At 45.7% G+C, this 19531-nt stretch overlaps 1 protein-coding gene across 1 annotated transcript; it reads left to right on the top strand.

The window, feature by feature from the left end:
• Positions 1-379: 379 nt before the first annotated feature.
• Positions 380-5570, top strand: slc25a47a (solute carrier family 25 member 47a). Its single transcript, XM_024378713.2, has 6 exons — positions 380-695; positions 2002-2045; positions 3271-3342; positions 3464-3643; positions 4473-4743; positions 4950-5570. The coding sequence occupies exons 1-6, from the start codon at positions 659-661 to the stop codon at positions 5261-5263; spliced, it is 918 nt and encodes a 305-aa protein (XP_024234481.1). The 5' UTR covers positions 380-658; the 3' UTR covers positions 5264-5570.
• The last annotated feature ends 13961 nt before the right edge of the window (positions 5571-19531 follow it).

Here is a 19531-nt window from a genome sequence, read left to right as displayed (position 1 = left end):
CAAGGTCACGTGTGGGCGAGCATATCATGGAATAGCTACCACCTTTCAAACTTCTCGTTTTAACCTTATCAATGACATTATGAATTTCAGAACAGTTCTCCGTTTTAGACACTCGTTTAAGACACAATATGCCTTTATGCCTCTTTCTAAGAGAAAAAGCTGAATTGTTTCTCAACGTAGCATTACTTCAATGAGTATCTTGAGATATTTAGCATTAAACAATTACTGGTTGTGTGCTAGAATAACATTTGCTTAGAGGGCATTTGTAAGGATAGTTCATTTTTATGTTGAATATGTTGTTATAGTCCTATTACATTTGTAATTTTTTCAAAAGCTTTGATAAAGCCATTCAATGTCTGTTTCAGTGTGTCTTTGACACTTCATATACTGTCATTGCTTAGACACGACGGCTGTTTTGAAGCGCACGAACCTATCAATGGCAACTTCGGCATTATTCGGCTACACTCGGCTCCTCTGTTTCGTAACCCTCAACCGAACATACACGTGGTATTTTGGTATGAAGGACGCAGAAGCTTCACATAACTGGCTCGAATAGTCCTTCTATAACAGGGAAAACAGTTTACACAACGACAATCAGTGGAAGCATGAGAAACATGCAGTGATATCGTTTTCACACAAGTTATCTTATGATTGAAGAATGCATATCGCCGATTTCGCGGCAGGATCCATAGGAGGTACGTAACCTATTGCGATCTCGAGGCTGTATAGCGTTATTTATAAACAACGTCGCCTAATATTAATGTCGGTTGCCCGAGCCCTGAATAACAAGCTCATGGAAAATATAATTCATAGGAATTATGTGTGCGTCGTCAATAATATTTAGAGGTTCGTTCGTTATAGAAGTTTGTGACCCCACTCCTTTTGGGAGCTTTTGAGGTTATACCGTAACAGCCTAGGCCTCTGCGTATATAGAGAGTCTATATATATAATAGTCTATATAATTGTACAGGAGAATGTTGCCTGGAAACCCGATTTAGAATTGCATTGAAATCTCTGTCGGGCAGTAATCTGCATTTGAATCAGGAAAGTTTCCTTTCACGACCTCAATATCCCAGAATGTTGAATAAAATTATATTTGAAGGTACATTACCTTTTGTCCATGTTCATGCTGTTGGTTCTTTTGGCGGTAGGGATGTAAAGACAATATGTACACAGAGAAGTATAATTACATACACTTTTCAAAGCACTGGTAGTGCCTTCAGATTTATATGACCTGAAGCATGCGCTCAATATGAAAATACATGTATACAATGAGATGCATGCATACAATTACATTGTTCTGTGCATGGTGATAGAAATCTGAACACACTACCAGCGCTTTGAAAAGTTGATGTAATTATACTTTCCTGTGCATATATTGTCTTACATTCCTACCGCCAAAAGAACGAACTGCATAGACAACAAATTGTATTCAACATTCTGGCTTGTAGAGTTCGTGAGAGGAACATTGCCTGATTCAAACCCAGTTTTTTTGTCCAACATTGAATTCAATACAGTTCAATTCAGGAATGTCCAGAAGGCCTCAAAACCCAAATCCTAATCCTTTTCTAAACATAGTAACATCTTTGGCAGTCTATCCTCCTTGATTAACCAGGCCACCTCATGCACCTACTGTATGTTACTTTGTGTCAAATACGTTTTTTACAGTATTACAAAGTATCAATTTAATGTTGTGTGGCAGTCAAAATTGATATGCCATCACAATGTTAGGATGTTGTAAACAAGGATCAGCATGGCAGACTGATATGTACTCTCATACATGTATCTAGTCGTCTTAGCAACTCCTTCATTTACATTTGGTGATAGAAATGTGGTCATGTTACCACAGTAACACCTGGAGTTTGCTTAATTAAGATGGTTAGCTAACACAGATGTCATCATTCACCAATCAAGCTAGCTATAATAACATTGTAATAACAATGTCACCTAGTCTGCTATGTGTGTGGTCTTTATCATTTCCATTCCTCTGTCTAAACACAGGGGCATGTGGTGTTGCTGTGGGATATCCGCTTGATACAGTAAAGGTAAGTGTTTTGATGTTAATGTGTTTTATTGAAGTGGAGAAAAAACATACCAGTCAAAAGTTTGGACACACCTACTCATTCAAGGGTTTTTCTTTATTTGTACTATTTTCTACATTGTAGAATAATAATAGTGAAGACATCAAAACTATGAAATTACACATAGAGAATCATGTAGTAACCAAAAAGTGTTAAACAAATCAAAATATATTTTAGATTCTTCAAAGCAGCCACCCTTTGCCTTGATGACAGCTTTGCACACTCTTGGCATTCTCTCAACCAGCTTTCTGAAGAATGATTTTTCAACATTCCTGAAAGAGTTCCCACATATGCTGAGCACTTGTTGGCTGCTTTTCCTTCAGTCAGACCAAAGGACAGATTTCCACCTGTCTTATGTCCATTGCTCGTGTTTCTTGGCCCAAGCAAGTCTCTTCTTATTATTGGTGTCCTTTAGTAGTGGTTTCTTTGCAGCAATCGGACCATGAAGGCCTGATTCACGCAGTCTACTTTGAACAGTTGATGTTGAGATGTGTCTGTTACTTGAACTCTGTGAAGCATTTATTTGGGCTGCAATCCGAGGTGCAGTTAACTCTATTGAACGTATCCTCTGCATCAGAGGTAACTCTGGGTCTTCCTTTCCTGTGATGGTCCTCATGAGAGCCAGTTTCATCAAAGCGCTTGATGGTTTTTGCGACTGCACTTGAAGAAACTTGATAAGTTCTTGAAATGTTATTTATTGACTGACCTTCATGTCTTAAGGTAATGATGGGCTGTCATTTCACTGCTTATTTCAGCTGTTCTTGCCATAATATGTACTTGATCTTTTTACCAAATTGGGGCTATTTTCTGTAATTGAAATGTTAATTGTTAATTGAAATGCATTCCAGGTGACTACCTCATGAACCTGATTGAGAGAATGGCAAGAGTCTGCAAAGCTGTCATCAAGGCAAAGGGTGGCTACTTTGAAGAATCTCAAATATAAAATATATTTTGATTTGTTTAACACTTTTTTGGTTACTACGTGATTCCATATGTGTTATTTAATAGTTTTGATGTCTTCACTATTATTCTAAAATGTAGAAAATAGTAAAAATTAAGAAAAACCCTTGAATTTGTAGGTGTGTCCTAACTTTTGACTGATACTGTACATACCTAAAGATGTTGCCATGAGCCTTATTCTGGTGATGACATAACTCCTGCTAGGCTGAACTCTTCCTGACGTTGACAGGTGAGGATACAAACTCAGAAGCAGTTCACTGGAATTTGGCATTGCTTCATAACAACATTATCTAAAGAAGGGGTGAGTGTCAATCCTTTCCGCCATCAAGCAGTCCTAATCAGTTGGTTCATCAGTCACCTTATCTTAATGTCTAAACTGAGAAGCACACTGACCCACCCTCCTCTCTCTCCTGTACCTCCAGGTCCATGGCTTCTTCAAGGGGATGTCCCTGCCTGTTACCACGGTTTCCATGACTTCCTCTGTGGTGTTTGGGATGTACAGGAACTGCCGTCAGTGTCTCAGTCAGCTGAGGGGAGGACCAGGAACCCCAAACACCAAACCAGAAATCTTCCTCTCCGGCCTGGCCGGGGGTGTGGCTACGGTGAGGAGTATATATATTCTTTTGTTGTTGTTTTCCAGAATGAACTTTCACAGGATTTGTGATTGTATGACCAATGTATTTACTTTCTAAGGGAGGACAATGTCATGTTATCCAGACTTGGACCTTATTGTTCACCCTGCTACCATCTAGAAGGCGGCGACAGTACAGGTGCATCAAAGCAGGGACCGAGAGACTGAAAAACAGCTTCTATCTCTAGGCCAACAGACTGTTAAATTGTCACCACTAGCCGGCCTCCGCCCATTAACCTGCCTTGAACATAGTCACTTTTACTAGCCGGCTACCACCCGGTACTCTACCCTGCACTTTAGAGACTGCTGCCCTATGTACATAGTCATTGAACACTGGTCACTTTAATAATGTTTACATACTGTTCTATCCACTTCAAATGTATACTCTGTATTCTAGTCAAGGCTCATCCAATGTAGCTACTGCTGTACACACCTTTTCTATTCACATACTGCCCATACTGTCTGTACACACCATAATATACATATTTATTTATATTCTGGACTCTGACATTGCTTGTTCTGATATTCCTTAATTTATTTCTCAATTTCTTGAGGGAATTGTGTGTAATGTTTTGTACTGTTAGGTATTACTGCACTGTTAGAGCTAGAAACATAAGCATTTTTTTGCACCTGCGATAATATCTGCAAAATATGTGTACTCGACCAATAACAGTTTATTTGATTTATTGACATTATTTGGTTTTAAAATATGGTAGTCCTGTTACAGTGTAATTAGTGAGTAACTGCCAACCTGTATGTGAATTCACTGACTGTCGCGTTTCCTTATTCTGGTCTCTCAGGTGACAGTGATGTCACCAGGCGACATAGTGAAAGTCAGGCTGCAGTGTCAGACAGAGTCTATGCGAGCCAGAAAAGGGGCCAACTTGCCCAAACCCAAGTACCGCGGCCCCGTCCACTGTCTCCTGACCATCGTCAGAGAGGAGGGGGTACTGGGGCTCTACAGGGGAGCTCTGCCTCTCATGCTGAGAGACGGACCGTCCTACGCCACCTACTTCCTGACTTACAGCACACTCTGTGAGTGGTTCACCCCGACTGGAAAGAAGGGACCAGGTGGGTGAGATTCTATTTGGTCCATAGCTTACCTTTTGACCCTCCAGCTGGTTTTCTATTGGTCCAAAGCGTGGGCTTCTGTCCTCAACAGGATACAACGTTGGCCTCTTATGAATGTGTTCTACTCTACAAATGGTTAAAGTAATTATTGTTGTAGTTCATAGATAGAGCATTTAACCCTAATCCCTATCTCTTGCGATTCTCAGAGTGGACAGGGGTGATGCTGGCTGGCGGGGTGGCTGGTATGACCGGCTGGACAGTGGGTACTCCCATGGACGTGATTAAGGCTCGCCTCCAGATGGACGGAGCCAGGGATATCAAGAGATACAAGGGCTTTGTCCACTGCATCACAGAGACAGTCAGGATGGAGGGGTCAGGGGTGTTCTTTAGGAGCTTGGGTATCAACTGTCTACGTGCCTTCCCTGTCAACATGGTGGTGTTCGCTACCTATGAACTCCTGGTCGGCTTCCTCAGAACACAGCCTGATGCTATAGAACCCCCCAAACTAGAGTTTGAGTAGACACTGAGTGATTAACCGAAATGTTGGTTATTTTTTGTTTTTTAAACAACTAATTGACCAATTAGTTCAATTATTTTAATTCCATTTCATTCGTTTTTTTCTGTTAGCTCAATGCGCACATCGCACAGTTTCTCTTGAGATAAATCCGATCCCGCCTGAACTGTGCAATGTACAGTAGTAGGGAGTTGAAATTTCCAATAGGTTAGAGCATAAAACGCTGTAATTAACTACAATGACCTAAATCCATTGCGCAGATGACTTGGAATTAAATAATAAATTAATCAAATAAAACAAATGTAATATATACAACAACTGAAATATTTTATTAAAGTAATGTGAATAAATGATGGTTAATGAGTGATAAGCAGTAATGGGAAGTCACTACCATCATGGGACTTTTATTAATTGTTTTATTCTGTTACAGTATTCAACCCACAAAATGCATAGTGCATTTAATGTTTAAAAAAAAAATTGAAATTGAAAACTGTAATTATTTTGTAATAATCTAACGGAAACCGAACCGACCTCAAAAGGCATAAATCGCTCGGCACTAGACACTGGACTTGTTAGACAAATGTACCTCTCTCTCTTGATTGTACTCCTCCTCTCTCTTGATTGCACTCTCTCACACTCCCGGTTTGTCTCTCTGACCGTCTGTCTGACCTGTCTGACTGTGTTTTTCTCTCTTTCTGTTTCTCTCTCTCTCTACTCTCTTTCTCTCTCTCTCTCTACTCTCTCTCTCTCTCTCTCTCTCTCTCTCAGGTCAATAGAGGGGTTAGATCAGTGGTCACCAACCGGTCAATCGTGATCGACTGATCGATCCCCAAGGCATCTCTAGCCGATCCCCAAATATTTCTGTAAAAAACCCAACTCTAAAGCATTGCGTTCCTATTTTTTTTGTATTCCTCTTGTGCAGTTGGCTGTAGGTGCACCCGATTCAGCTGCCCTGCGTGCCGGGAAGCCGAAGTGTTCAGATTTTGAACCGTTTCATGTGTCTGAAGGGACAAACTCTGTCTTCCCCACAGGCCCCTAGAGCAAATCAAGTGCAATATAGGCCTACCGCTGACCAATCGGATGGCTCAGATGACCGTGTCTGCAGTAACGTAGCAGGAATAAAAGGAAGCTACAGCAAAGTTGAGATTTAAAACCATGACTAGATGGTTTAAAACCATGACTAGATAGAGACTGTCTACAAATACAGCAAAGAAATGCTGTTTTTATGAGTGAGTTTATGTTTAAGTTCTTACTCAGCACATACAGTTGATGTCGGAAGTTTACATACACTTAGTTTGGATTTAATAAAACTCTTTTTTCAACCACTCCACACATTTCTTGTTAACAAACTATAGTTTTGGCAAGTAGGTTAGGACATCTATTTTGTGCATGACACAAGTAATTCTTTCAACAATTGTTTACAGACAGATTATTTCACTTACTGTATCACAATTCCAGTGGGTCAGAAGTTTACATACGCTAAACTGACTGACTTTAAACAGCTTGGAAAATTCCAGAAAATTATGTCATGGCTTTAGAAGCTTCTGATAGGCTAATTGACATAATTTGAGTCAATTGGAGGTGTACCTGTGGATGTATTTCAAGGCCTACCTTTAAACTCGGTGCCTCTTTGCTTGACATTATGGGAAAATCAAAAGAAATCAGCCAAGACCTCAGAAAAACAAGTGTAGACCTACACAAGTCTGGTTCATCCTTGGGAGCAATTTCCAAACGCCTGAAGGTACCACGTTCATCTATACAAACAATAGTACGCAAGTATAAACACCATGGGACCACTCGGCCGTCATACCGCTCAGGAAGGAGGTGTTCTGTCTCCTAGAGATGAACGTACTTTGGTGCGAAAAGTGCAAATCAATACCAGAACCACAGCAAAGAACTGTGTCAAGTTGCTGGAGGAAACAAGTACAAAAGTATCTATTTCCACAGTGAAAACGAGTCCCATATCAACATAACCTGAAAAGCCGCTCAGCAAGGAAGAAGCCACTGCTCCAAAACCGCCATAAAAAAGCCAGACTACAGTTTGCAACTGCACATGGGGACAAAGATCTTACTTTTTGGAGAAATGTCCTCTGGTCTGATGAAACAAAAATAGAACCGTATGAACATAATGACCATCATTTTGTTTGGAGGGAAAAGGTGGGATGCTTGCAAGCTGAAGAACATCATCCCAACCGTGAAGCACGGGGGTGGCAGCATCATGTTGTTGGAGCCTTTTGGTCCTAGACTTGGCGCTCCGGTACTGCTTGCAGTGCGGTAGCAGAGAAAACAGTCTATAACTTGGGTGACTGGAGTCTCTGACAATGTTATGGGCTTTCCTCTGACACCACCTATTATATAGGTCCTGGATGGCAGGAAGCTTTTGCACTACACTCTGTAGCGCCTTGTTGCTCAGATGCTGAGCAGTTGCCATACCAGGCGGTGATGCTACCAGTCAGGATGCTCTCGAGGGTGCAGCTGTAGACCTTTTTGAGGATCTGGGGGCCCATGCCAAATCTTTTCAGTCTCCTGAGGGGGAAAATGTTTTGTCATGCCCTCTTCATGACTGTCTTGGTATGTTTGGACCATGATATTTCGTACGTGACGTGGACACCAAGGAACTTGAAACTCTCGACCCGCTCCACTACAGTCCCTTTGATGTTAATGGGGGCCTGTTCAGCCCGCCTTTTCCTGTAGTCCACGATCAGCTACTGGTCTTGCTCACATTGAGGGAGAGGTTGTTGTTCTGGCACCACACAGCCAGTTCTCTGACCTCCTCACTATAGGCTGTCTCATTGTTGTCGGTGATCAGGCCTATTGTGTTGTCGGCAAACTTAATGATGTTGTTGGAGTCATGTTTGGCCACCCAGTCATGGATGAACAGGGAATACAGGAGGGGACTAAGTACACACCCCTGAGGGGCCCCAGTGTTGAGGATCAGCGTGGCAGACGTTTTGTTGCCTACTCTTACCACCTGGGGCGGCCCGTAAGGAAGTCCAGGATCCAGTTGCAGAGGGAGGTGTTTAGTCCCAGAGTCCTTAGCTTAGTGATGAGCTTCGTGGGCACTATGGTGTTGAACACTGAGCTGTAGTCGATGAACAGCATCTGTCACGACTTCTGCCGAAGTCGGTTCCTCTCCTTGTTCGGGCGGTCGATGTCACCGGTCTTCTAGCCATCGCCGATCTATTTTTCATGTTCCATTTGTTTTGTGTTGTTTTCACACTCACCTGGTTTCAATTCCCTAATTACATGTTGTATATGTTCCCTCTGTTTCCCCCATGTCCTTGTTGGGAATTGTTTATTTGTAAGTTATTCGTGCTATGTGTTACTGGTGCGCTATGGTTTTCGTACCCATGTGTTTGTTGTTTTACTTGCCGTTAGTTTTATATTTTAAACTGCTCCGGCTATTCACCACGTTCTGCTCTCCTGCGTTTGACTTCCCTGCCACCAGTTACTCACATCTTACAGCATCCTCACATAGGTGTTCCTTTTGTCCAGGTGAGAAGGGCGGTGTGGAGTGCAATTGAGATTGCATCATCTGTGGAACTGTTGGAGTGGTATGCGAATTGGAGTGGGTCTAGGATGTCCGGATGCTGTTGATGTGAGCCATGACCAGCCTTTCAAAGCACTTCATGGCTACCGAAGTGAGTGCCATGGGTCGATAATCATTTAGGCAGGTTACCTTCGCTTCCTTGGGTACAGAGACTATGGTGGTCTGCTTGAAATGTGTAGGTATTACAGACTCAGTCAGGAGAGGTTGGAAATGTCAGTGAAGACACTTTACAGTTGGTCCGCGCATGCTTTGAGTACACGTCCTGGGTTTTGTTCACATCGGCTACCGAGAGCGTTATCACACAGTGGTCCAGATCAGCTGGTGCTCTCGTGCATGCTTCAGTGTTGCTTGCCTCGAAGCTAGCATAAAAGGCATTTAGCTCATCTGGTAGGCTCGCGTCACTGGGCAGCTCACATCTGGGTTTCCCTTTGTAGTCCGTAATAGTTTTCAAGCCCTGCCACATCTGACGAGTGTGAATATTTTTTTTTACACTGTATTGACGCTTTGCTTGTTTGATGGTTTGTCTGAGGGCAGAGCGGGATTTCTTATAAGCATCCGGATTAGTCTCCCGCTCCTTGAAAGTGACAGCTCTAGCCTTTAGCTCGATGTGGATGTTGCCTGTAATCCATGGCTTCTGTTTGGGATATGTATGTAAGTAATGTATGTATGTAATGGATATGTATGTAAGGTCACTGTGGGCACAACGTCATCGATGCACTTATTGATGAAGCCGATGACTGAGGTGATGTATTCCTCAATGCCATTGGATGAATCCTGGAATATATTCCAGTCTGTGCTAGCAAAACCGTCCTGTAGTATAGCATCTGCGGCATCTGACCACTTCCGTATTGAGTGAGTCACTGGTACTTCCTGCTTTAGTTTTTGCTTGTAAGCAGGAATCAGGAGGATAGAATTGTGGTCAGATTCGCCAAGTGGAGGGCGGAGGAGAGCTTTCTATGCATCTCTGTGTTCTCTGTGTGTGGAGTAAAGGTGGTCTAGGATTTATTTTCCTCTGGATGCACATGTGACATGCTGGTATAAAAAAAAATGGTAAAACTGATTTAAGTTTACCTGCATTAAAGTCCCTGGCCACTAGGAGCACTGCTTCTGGGTGAGCATTTTCTTCTTTTTTTATGGCCTTATAGAGTTGGTTGAGAGCTTTCTTAGTGGCAGCTTCACTTTGTGGTGGTAAATAATATAGATGAGAACTCTCTTTGCAGATAGTGTGGTCTACAGCTTATCATAAGGTACTCTACCTCAGGCGAGCAATACCTCGAGACTTCTTTAATATTAGTCATCGAGCACCAGCTGTTATTGACAAAAAAGACACACAGACCCACCCCTCGTCTCACCAGAGGTAGCGTCTCTGTTCTGCATGGAAAATCCCGCCAGCTCTATATTGTCCGTTTCTTTGTTCAGCCACGTCTCGGTGTAACATAAAATGTTACAGTTTTTAATGTCCCGTTGGTAGGATAACCTTAATAGTAGGTCATCAATTTTATTTTCTAATGATTGCACATTAGCAAGGAGAATGGAAGGCACTGGGAGTTTACTCATTCGCCTCCGGCTTCTCAGAAGGATCCCCAATCTGGTTCCCCTTTTCCAGCGTCTTTTCTTCACGCAAAAGGCGTGGATCTGGGCCTGTTCCAGTGAAAACAGGATATCCTTCTCGTTGGACTCGTTAAAGGAAAAGGTTTCTTCCAGTCCGCGGTGAGTTATTGCTTTTCTGATGTGCAGAAGTTATTTTTGGCCATAAGAGACGGTAGCAGCAACATTACCTACACAATAAGTTAGAAAATAAGTTACGCAAGAAAACTTACAAAATTGCACAATTGGTTGGGAGAATGTAAAACGTCTGCCATGTTCTTCGGCGCCATCTTTACGTTTAAATAATGCAGTGTGACTCGAGTTTCGCCATCAGCTGGAAGACGGTGTCCCTTTTTGGTCAGTGTCAGCAGAGGAAAAGGAGAGCGGAGTGATGTTGAAAGGCAGATCGTCAGTCTGCTGCTCTCTCTACCTCCACTGAGACTGACCATCAGATGCATGCACCATCAGCCCAGTAAACTAAATTAAAATAAAAAAATATTTTAATGTATGCTCACTCAGCTGTAAATGTATGCTCACAAGTAATACAACAATTGATCTATAACCGGTGTGATCACATAGTCTACCTCAAATTTTGAAATATGAAATATATTTTAATGGTCCAAACAAAAATGTTTTGGCAGGGCAATTCAAGTAAAGCCAATATGCAGTGATAATGTGTTGGACCTATAGCCTACTGCACAAACCTCATTGCTACAGTACTGTTTTCAATATCTTAATGTTGCATAGGATTATGTTTTTTTCAGTCATGTAAAAAAAAATCTGAGCGACTCCGGAAGTGATCTTGACCCAGAAAAGGTTAGTGAACACTTGGTTAGATGATATGCACATGCTTTTCTGGGCTTGCTTTTCTGGGCTAAGGACTCAAAGAGTATACCCCTCAGGCCTCAGTGTCTACTGACTTTCATTCTTGCCCCTTCATCTGGGAAGCCAGGTGTGTTGGACACTTAAGCAATAAGGCCTGAGGAGGTGTGGTATATGGCCAATATACTACGGCTAAGGGTTGCTCTTAAGCATGACACAACGCAGAGTGTCTGGACACAGCCCTTAGCCGTGGTATATTGGTCATAAATCACAAGACCCCAAGGTGCCTTATTGCTATTATAACCTGGTTACCAACATAATTAGAGCAGTTCAAATAAATGTTTTGTCTTACCTGTGGAATACAGTCTGATATACCACGGCTGTCAGCCAATCAGCATTCAGGGCTCGAACCACCCAGTTTATAATGGTTAATAAGTACTGAGGAATGATCAATATCAGGGAGAGTACCAGGAAGAGATGACAAATAGCTTGGCTGTGACCCTGAAGGACAGCAGTTTTTCCACCACTGGTCTTTGCAACTCCTGCCTCTCCTCCCTTGTAGCTTAGTTGGTAGAGCATGGATCTTGCAACGCCAGGGTTGTGGGTTCGATTCCCAAGGGGGGAATGGAAAATGTATGTCACTCTGGATAAGAGTGTCTGCAAAATGACGTAAATGTAAATGATTTTCATCAAAGCAGAGAAAGATAAGATTAGGCAAGATGGCATCTAGCAAGCTGAACTGTATGTGTCTGTTTTGTAGGCACTTCTCTACTTGAATCAATTTTATTTGCGATAATTGAGCATTTTATCAATGCGCTGCAAAGTGTACAATTTTAAAAGGGATTGTTGATTGAGGCTAAAATGACTGCAGGAGCAGTAATGATGGTATGACTACAGGGACTGGAGAGAGAGTGGTATGACTACAGGGACTGGAGAGAGAGTGGTATGACTACAGGGACTGGAGAGAGAGTGGTATGACTACAGGGACTAGTGAGAGAGTGGTATGACTACAGGGACTAGTGAGAGAGTGGTATGACTACAGGGACTAGTGAGAGAGTGGTATGACTATAGGGACTGGAGAGAGAGTGGTATGACTACAGGGACTAGTGAGAGAGTGGTATGACTACAGGGACTAGTGAGAGAGTGGTATGACTACAGGGACTAGTGAGAGAGTGGTATGACTACAGGGACTAATGAGAGAGTGGTATGACTACAGGGACTAGTGAGAGAGTGGTATGACTACAGGGACTAGTGAGAGAGTGGTATGACTACAGGGACTAGTGAGAGAGTGGTATGACTACAGGGACTAGTGAGAGAGTGGTATGACTACAGGGACTAGTGAGAGAGTGGTATGACTACAGGGACTAGTGAGAGAGTGGTATGACAATAGGGACTGGAGAGAGAGTGGTATGACTACAGGGACTGGTGAGAGAGTGGTATGACAATAGGGACTGGAGAGAGTGGAATGATAATAGGGACTAGTGAGAGAGAGTGGTATGACTACAGGGACTAGTGAGAGAGTGGTATGACAATAAGGACTGGAGAGAGAGTGGTATGACTACAGGGACTAGTGAGAGTGGTATGACAATAAGGACTGGAGAGAGAGTGGTATGACTACAGGGACTAGTGAGATAGTGGTATGACAATAGGGACTGGAGAGAGAGAGGGGTATGGCTACAGGGACTAGTGAGAGAGTGATATGACTACAGGGACTGGACAGAGAGTGTGTGAAAAGTAGAAACTCAGAGTAATTGTTTTTGAAAAAATATAAGGGCAGTTATAGTATTTTGTGCCAGCCAAAATGTGATCGTTCATACTACTTACAGCTCATAACCTAACAGTGGCAAAATCTTGGCCTCTGTGTCCTTTGTCTCTTGCTGCCGAGGTTCAGCCTACTTTGCAAGCTGACAGTAAGCCTCACCTACAACTTTATAAACAAAGACTTTATAAACACCTATAAACAAAGAACTCATGCCACTTCCTAGGAGCAATATGATAGTACTGTCAGTAGTATGACTCATCTCTGTGTTGATTTTGAGGGTTGTATTCTGTGTATTACTCAGGTATCCTGTGATGAATAGTTTCTGTTCATGGACCATGCTGTAACCATAGATCTCTCTCTCTGTCTCTCTGTCTCTCTGTGTGTGTGACATAAATAATGTACTCCTTCTTCATGGAATATTGTTACAATGATGCCTCTTTAGTGGGATACTGCTATGAGGTGAGTGATGGCTGCTGATCTAAAAATATGGTTGCCTTTGAGGCATTGCAATGGCTTCTATCTTCTAAAGCCATTCAAGGGGGTGTTGGTCACGTGTGTGTGTTATTTATTTGAGTAATTTATTCTGAAACTTGTACTTTTGTACTTTTGACTTTGGGCAGAATGTGTATGAAATGCACCAAATAAATGGTCTGGTGAATGTAGCCACTGAAGAGTGGATGTGCTCACTTACTCTGTCAATTGCAGAATTGAACACAGCACAGCATACTAGCAAGCTGAACAAGTGTCCCTTTTGAATCAATTGTATTTGTTTTATTTAGCATTTAATCAAACGTCTGCAAAGCATTGTGTGCTTTGCAGCTCATTGATGACATGCGGGATATCAGCTGTCATAACTGTTATAACAGTGTTATGTATCCTGAAGGTTTCAACTGCAGTTTAACCCAGCCATGGTTTCAGAATAGAACTCTATGGACATCTAGTGGAAAGAAGAGACATCAAAAGTTAATAATAAATAATTTTGGGGGTTGCTTATAGACAGGTTGGTTGTTTAGCAACAAAAACGAGGTGTTTCTTGTTATTCTTGCTAGCAATCTGGCCATCCCGAATCTCACATTGTTTTCGTGAAGTTGTCAGCCAGCCCCTCTATGTTTGTCCTGTTACACAAGAGTGTAATGGAAATGCTTTTTTACATATCCCAACTCCCCCGCAGAGAAGTGAGGTCATGGCCAGGTCTACTTGCACAGCGACATTATCTTTATCTGCTCCAGGATTCTCAGTTACTAGCCCAACGCTCTAACATCGAGGCTAACTGTCGACTGGGGCAGTTCTGAGGTTCATCAGTCGACTGGGGCAGTTCTGAGGTTCATCAGTCGACTGGGGCAGTTCTGAGGTTCATCAGTCGACTGGGGCAGTTCTGAGGTTCATCAGTCGACTGGGGCCAGTTCTGAGGTTCATCCCTCAACTGGGGCAGTTCGGAGGTTCATCACTCCAGTGGGGCAGTTCTGAGGTTCATCCCTCAACTGGGGCAGTTGGGAGGTTCATCACTCCAGTGGGGCAGTTCTGAGGTCCATCACTCCAGTGGGGCAGTTCTGAGGTTCATCACTCCAGTGGGGCAGTTCTGAGGTTCATCATTCCAGTGGGGCAGTTCTGAGGTTCATCCCTCAACTGGGGCAGTTCTGAGGTTCGTCACTCCAGTGGGGCAGTTCTGAGGTTCATCACTCCAGTGGGGCAGTTCGGAGGTTCATCACTCCAGTGGGGCAGTTCTGAGGTTCATCACTCCAGTGGGGCAGTTCTGAGGTTCATCACTCCAGTGGGGCAATTCTGAGGTTCATCACTCCAGTGGGGAAGTTCTGAGGTTCATCACTCAACTGGGTCAGTTCTGAGGTTCATCATTCCAGTGGGGCAGTTCTGAGGTTCATCCCTCAACTGGGGCAGTTGGGAGGTTCATCACTCCAGTGGGGCAGTTCTGAGGTCCATCACTCCAGTGGGGCAGTTCTGAGGTTCATCACTCCAGTGGGGCAGTTCTGAGGTTCATCATTCCAGTGGGGCAGTTCTGAGGTTCATCCCTCAACTGGGGCAGTTCTGAGGTTCGTCACTCCAGTGGGGCAGTTCTGAGGTTCATCACTCCAGTGGGGCAGTTCTGAGGATCATCACTCCAGTGGGGCAGTTCGGAGGTTCATCACTCCAGTGGGGCAGTTCTGAGGTTCATCACTCCAGTGGGGCAGTTCTGAGGTTCATCACTCCAGTGGGGCAGTTCTGGGGTTCATTACTCCAGTGGGGCAGTTCTGAGGTTCATCACTCCAGTGGGGCAGTTCTTAGGTTCATCCCTCAACTGGGGCAGTTCTGAGGCTCGTCACTCCAGTGGGGCAGTTCTGAGGTTCATCACTCCAGTGGGGCAGTTCTGAGGTTCATCACTCCAGTTGGGCAGTTCGGAGGTTCATCACTCCAGTGGGGCAGTTCTGAGGTTCATCACTCCAGTGGGGCAGTTCTGAGGTTCATCACTCCAGTGGGGCAGTTCTGGGGTTCATTACTCCAGTGGGGCAGTTCTGAGGTTCATCACTCCAGTGGGGCAGTTCTTAGGTTCATCCCTCAACTGGGGCAGTTCTGAGGTTCGTCACTCCAGTGGGGCAGTTCTGAGGTTCATCACTCCAGTGGGGCAGTTCTGAGGTTCATCACTCCAGTGGGTCAGTTCGGAGGTTCCTCACTCCAGAGGGGCAGTTCTGAGGTTCATCACTCCAGTGGGGCAGTTCTGAGGTTCATCACTCCAGTGGGGCAGTTCTGAGGTTCATCACTCCAGTGGGGAAGTTCTGAGGTTCATCACTCCAGTGGGGCAGTTCTGAGATTCATCACTCCAGTGGGGCAGTTCTGAGGTTCATCACTCCAGTGGGGCAGTTCTGAGGTTCATTACTCCAGTGGGGCAGTTCTGAGGTTCATCACTCCAGTGGGTAGTGGGGCAGTTCTGAGGTTCATCACTCCAGTGGGGCAGTTCTGAGGTTCATCACTCCAGTGGGGCAGTTCTGAGGTTCATCACTCCAGTGGGGCAGTTCGGAGGTTCATCACTCCAGTGGGGCAGTTCTGAGGTTCATCACTCCAGTGGGGCAGTTCTGAGGTTCATCACTCCAGTGGGGCAGTTCTGAGGTTCATCACTCAACTGGGGCAGTTCTGAGGTTCATCACTCCAGTGGGGCAGTTCTGAGGTTCATCACTCCAGTGGGGAAGTTCTGAGGTTCATCACTCCAGTGGGGCAGTTCTGAGATTCATCACTCCAGTGGGGCAGTTTTGAGGTTCATCACTCCAGTGGGGCAGTTCTGAGTTTCATTACTCCAGTGGGGCAGTTCTGAGGTTCATCACTCCAGTGGGTAGTGGGGCAGTTCTGAGGTTCATTACTCCAGTGGGGCAGTTCTGAGGTTCATCACTCCAGTGGGGCGGTTCTGAGGTTCATCACTCCAGTGGGGCAGTTCTGAGGTTCATCACTCCAGTGGGGCAGTTCTGAGGTTCATCACTCAACTGGGGCAGTTCTGAGGTTTGTAGCTCCAGTGGGTAGAGGGGCAGTTCTGAGGTGCATTACTCCAGTGGGGCAGTATTGAGGTTCATCATTCCAGTGGGGCAGTTCTGAGGTTCATCACTCCAGTGGGGCAGTTCTGAGGTTCATCACTCCAGTGGGTAGTGGGGCAGTTCTGAGGTTCATTACTCCAGTGGGGCAGTTCTGAGGTTCATCACTCCAGTGGGGCAGTTCTGATGTTCATCACTCAACTGGGGCAGTTCTGAGGTTTATCACTCCAGTGGGGCAGTTCTGAGGTTCATCCCTCCAGTGGGGCAGTTCTGAGGTCCATCACTCCAGTGGGGCAGTTCTGAGGTCCATCACTCCAGTGGGGCAGTTCTGGGGTTCATTACTCCAGTGGGGCAGTTCTGAGGTTCATCACTCCAGTGGGGCAGTTCTTAGGTTCATCCCTCAACTGGGGCAGTTCTGAGGTTCGTCACTCCAGTGGGGCAGTTCTGAGGTTCATCACTCCAGTGGGGCAGTTCTGAGGTTCATCACTCCAGTTGGGCAGTTCGGAGGTTCATCACTCCAGTGGGGCAGTTCTGAGGTTCATCACTCCAGTGGGGCAGTTCTGAGGTTCATCACTCCAGTGGGGCAGTTCTTAGGTTCATCCCTCCAGTGGGGCAGTTCTGAGGTTCATCACTCCAGTGGGGCAGTTCTGAGGTTCATCACTCCAGTGGGGCAGTTCTGAGGTTCATCACTCCAGTGGGTCAGTTCGGAGGTTCCTCACTCCAGAGGGGCAGTTCTGAGGTTCATCACTCCAGTGGGGCAGTTCTGAGGTTCATCACTCCAGTGGGGCAGTTCTGAGGTTCATCACTCCAGTGGGGCAGTTCTGAGGTTCATCACTCCAACTGGGGCAGTTCTGAGGTTCATCACTCCAGTGGGGCAGTTCTGAGGTTCATCACTCCAGTGGGGAAGTTCTGAGGTTCATCACTCCAGTGGGGCAGTTTGAGATTCATCACTCCAGTGGGGCAGTTTTGAGGTTCATCACTCCAGTGGTGCAGTTCTGAGTTTCATTACTCCAGTGGGGCAGTTCTGAGGTTCATCACTCCAGTGGGTAGTGGGGCAGTTCTGAGGTTCATTACTCCAGTGGGGCAGTTCTGAGGTTCATCACTCCAGTGGGGCGGTTCTGAGGTTCATCACTCCAGTGGGGCAGTTCTGAGGTTCATCACTCCAGTGGGGCAGTTCTGAGATTCATCACTCCAGTGGGGCAGTTCTGAGGTTCATCACTCCAGTGGGGCAGTTCTGAGGTTCATCACTCCAGTGGGTAGTGGGGCAGTTCTGAGGTTCATCACTCCAGTGGGGCAGTTCTGAGGTTCATCACTCAACTGGGGCAGTTCTGAGGTTCATCACTCCAGTGGGGCAGTTCTGAGGTTCATCACTCAACTGGGGCAGTTCTGAGGTTCATCACTCCAGTGGGTAGAGGGGCAGTTCTGAGGTGCATTACTCGAGTGGGGCAGTTCTGAGGTTCATCATTCCAGTGGGGCAGTTTTGAGGTTCATCACTCCAGTGGGGCAGTTCTGAGTTTCATTACTCCAGTGGGGCAGTTCTGAGGTTCATCACTCCAGTGGGTAGTGGGGCAGTTCTGAGGTTCATCACTCCAGTGGGGCAGTTCTGAGGTTCATCACTCAACTGGGGCAGTTCTGAGGTTCATCACTCCAGTGGGGCAGTTCTGAGGTTCATCCCTCCAGTGGGGCAGTTCTGAGGTCCATCACTCCAGTGGGGCAGTTCTGAGGTCCATCACTCCAGTGGGGCAGTTCTGAGGTTCATCACTCCAGTGGGGCAGTTCTGAGGTTCATCACTCCAGTGGGGCAGTTCTGAGATGCATCACTCCAGTGGGGCAGTTCTGGGGTTCATTACTCCAGTGGGGCAGTTCTGAGGTCCATCACTCCAGTGGGGCAGTTCTGAGGTTCATCACTCCAGTGGGGCAGTTCTGAGGTTCATCATTCCAGTGGGGCAGTTCTGAGGTTCATCCCTCAACTGGGGCAGTTCTGAGGTTCGTCACTCCAGTGGGGCAGTTCTGAGGTTCATCACTCCAGTGGGGCAGTTCTGAGGTTCATCACTCCAGTTGGGCAGTTCGGAGGTTCATCACTCCAGTGGGGCAGTTCTGAGGTTCATCACTCCAGTGGGGCAGTTCTGAGGTTCATCACTCAAGTGGGGCAGTTCTGGGGTTCATTACTCCAGTGGGGCAGTTCTGAGGTTCATCACTCCAGTGGGGCAGTTCTTAGGTTCATCCCTCAACTGGGGCAGTTCTGAGGTTCATCACTCCAGTTGGGCAGTTCGGAGGTTCATCACTCCAGTGGGGCAGTTCTGAGGTTCATCACTCCAGTGGGGCAGTTCTGAGGTTCATCACTCAAGTGGGGCAGTTCTGGGGTTCATTACTCCAGTGGGGCAGTTCTGAGGTTCATCACTCCAGTGGGGCAGTTCTGAGGTTCATCACTCCAGTGGGGCAGTTCTGAGGTTCATCACTCCAAGTGGGGAAGTTCTGAGGTTCATCACTCCAGTGGGGCAGTTCTGAGAACCATCACTCCAGTGGGGCAGTTCTGAGGTTCATCACTCCAGTGGGGCAGTTCTGAGGTTCATTACTCCAGTGGGGCAGTTCTGAGGTTCATCACTCCAGTGGGTAGTGGGGCAGTTCTGAGGTTCATCACTCCAGTGGGGCAGTTCGGAGGTTCATCACTCCAGTGGGGCAGTTCTGAGGTTCATCACTCCAGTGGGGCAGTTCTGAGGTTCATCACTCCAGTGAGGCAGTTCTGAGGTTCATCACTCCAGTGGGGCAGTTCTTAGGTTCATCCCTCAACTGGGGCAGTTCTGAGGTTCATCACTCCAGTGGGGCAGTTCTGAGGTTCATTACTCCAGTGGGGCAGTTCTGAGGTTCATCACTCCAGTGGGGCAGTTCTTAGGTTCATCCCTCAACTGGGGCAGTTCTGAGGTTCGTCACTCCAGTGGGGCAGTTCTGAGGTTCATCACTCCAGTGGGGCAGTTCTGAGGTTCATCACTCCAGTGGGTCAGTTCGGAGGTTCCTCACTCCAGAGGGGCAGTTCTGAGGTTC

The sequence above is a fragment of the Oncorhynchus tshawytscha genome, linkage group LG18 (assembly GCF_018296145.1).
Source record: "Oncorhynchus tshawytscha isolate Ot180627B linkage group LG18, Otsh_v2.0, whole genome shotgun sequence".
Taxonomy (NCBI): Eukaryota; Metazoa; Chordata; class Actinopteri; order Salmoniformes; family Salmonidae; genus Oncorhynchus; species Oncorhynchus tshawytscha.
This window is presented reverse-complemented; position numbering and strand designations above follow the sequence as displayed.

Bases quoted from the DNA above. Each gene is read 5' to 3' on its own strand.
- slc25a47a (XM_024378713.2), top strand. From the start codon at position 659: ATGCATATCGCCGATTTCGCGGCAGGATCCATAGGAG. The intron at 696-2,001 runs GTACGTAACCTA...GTCTAAACACAG, and splicing joins CGCGGCAGGATCCATAGGAG to GGGCATGTGGTGTTGCTGTG. The intron at 3,343-3,463 runs GTGAGTGTCAAT...CTGTACCTCCAG, and splicing joins CAACATTATCTAAAGAAGGG to GTCCATGGCTTCTTCAAGGG.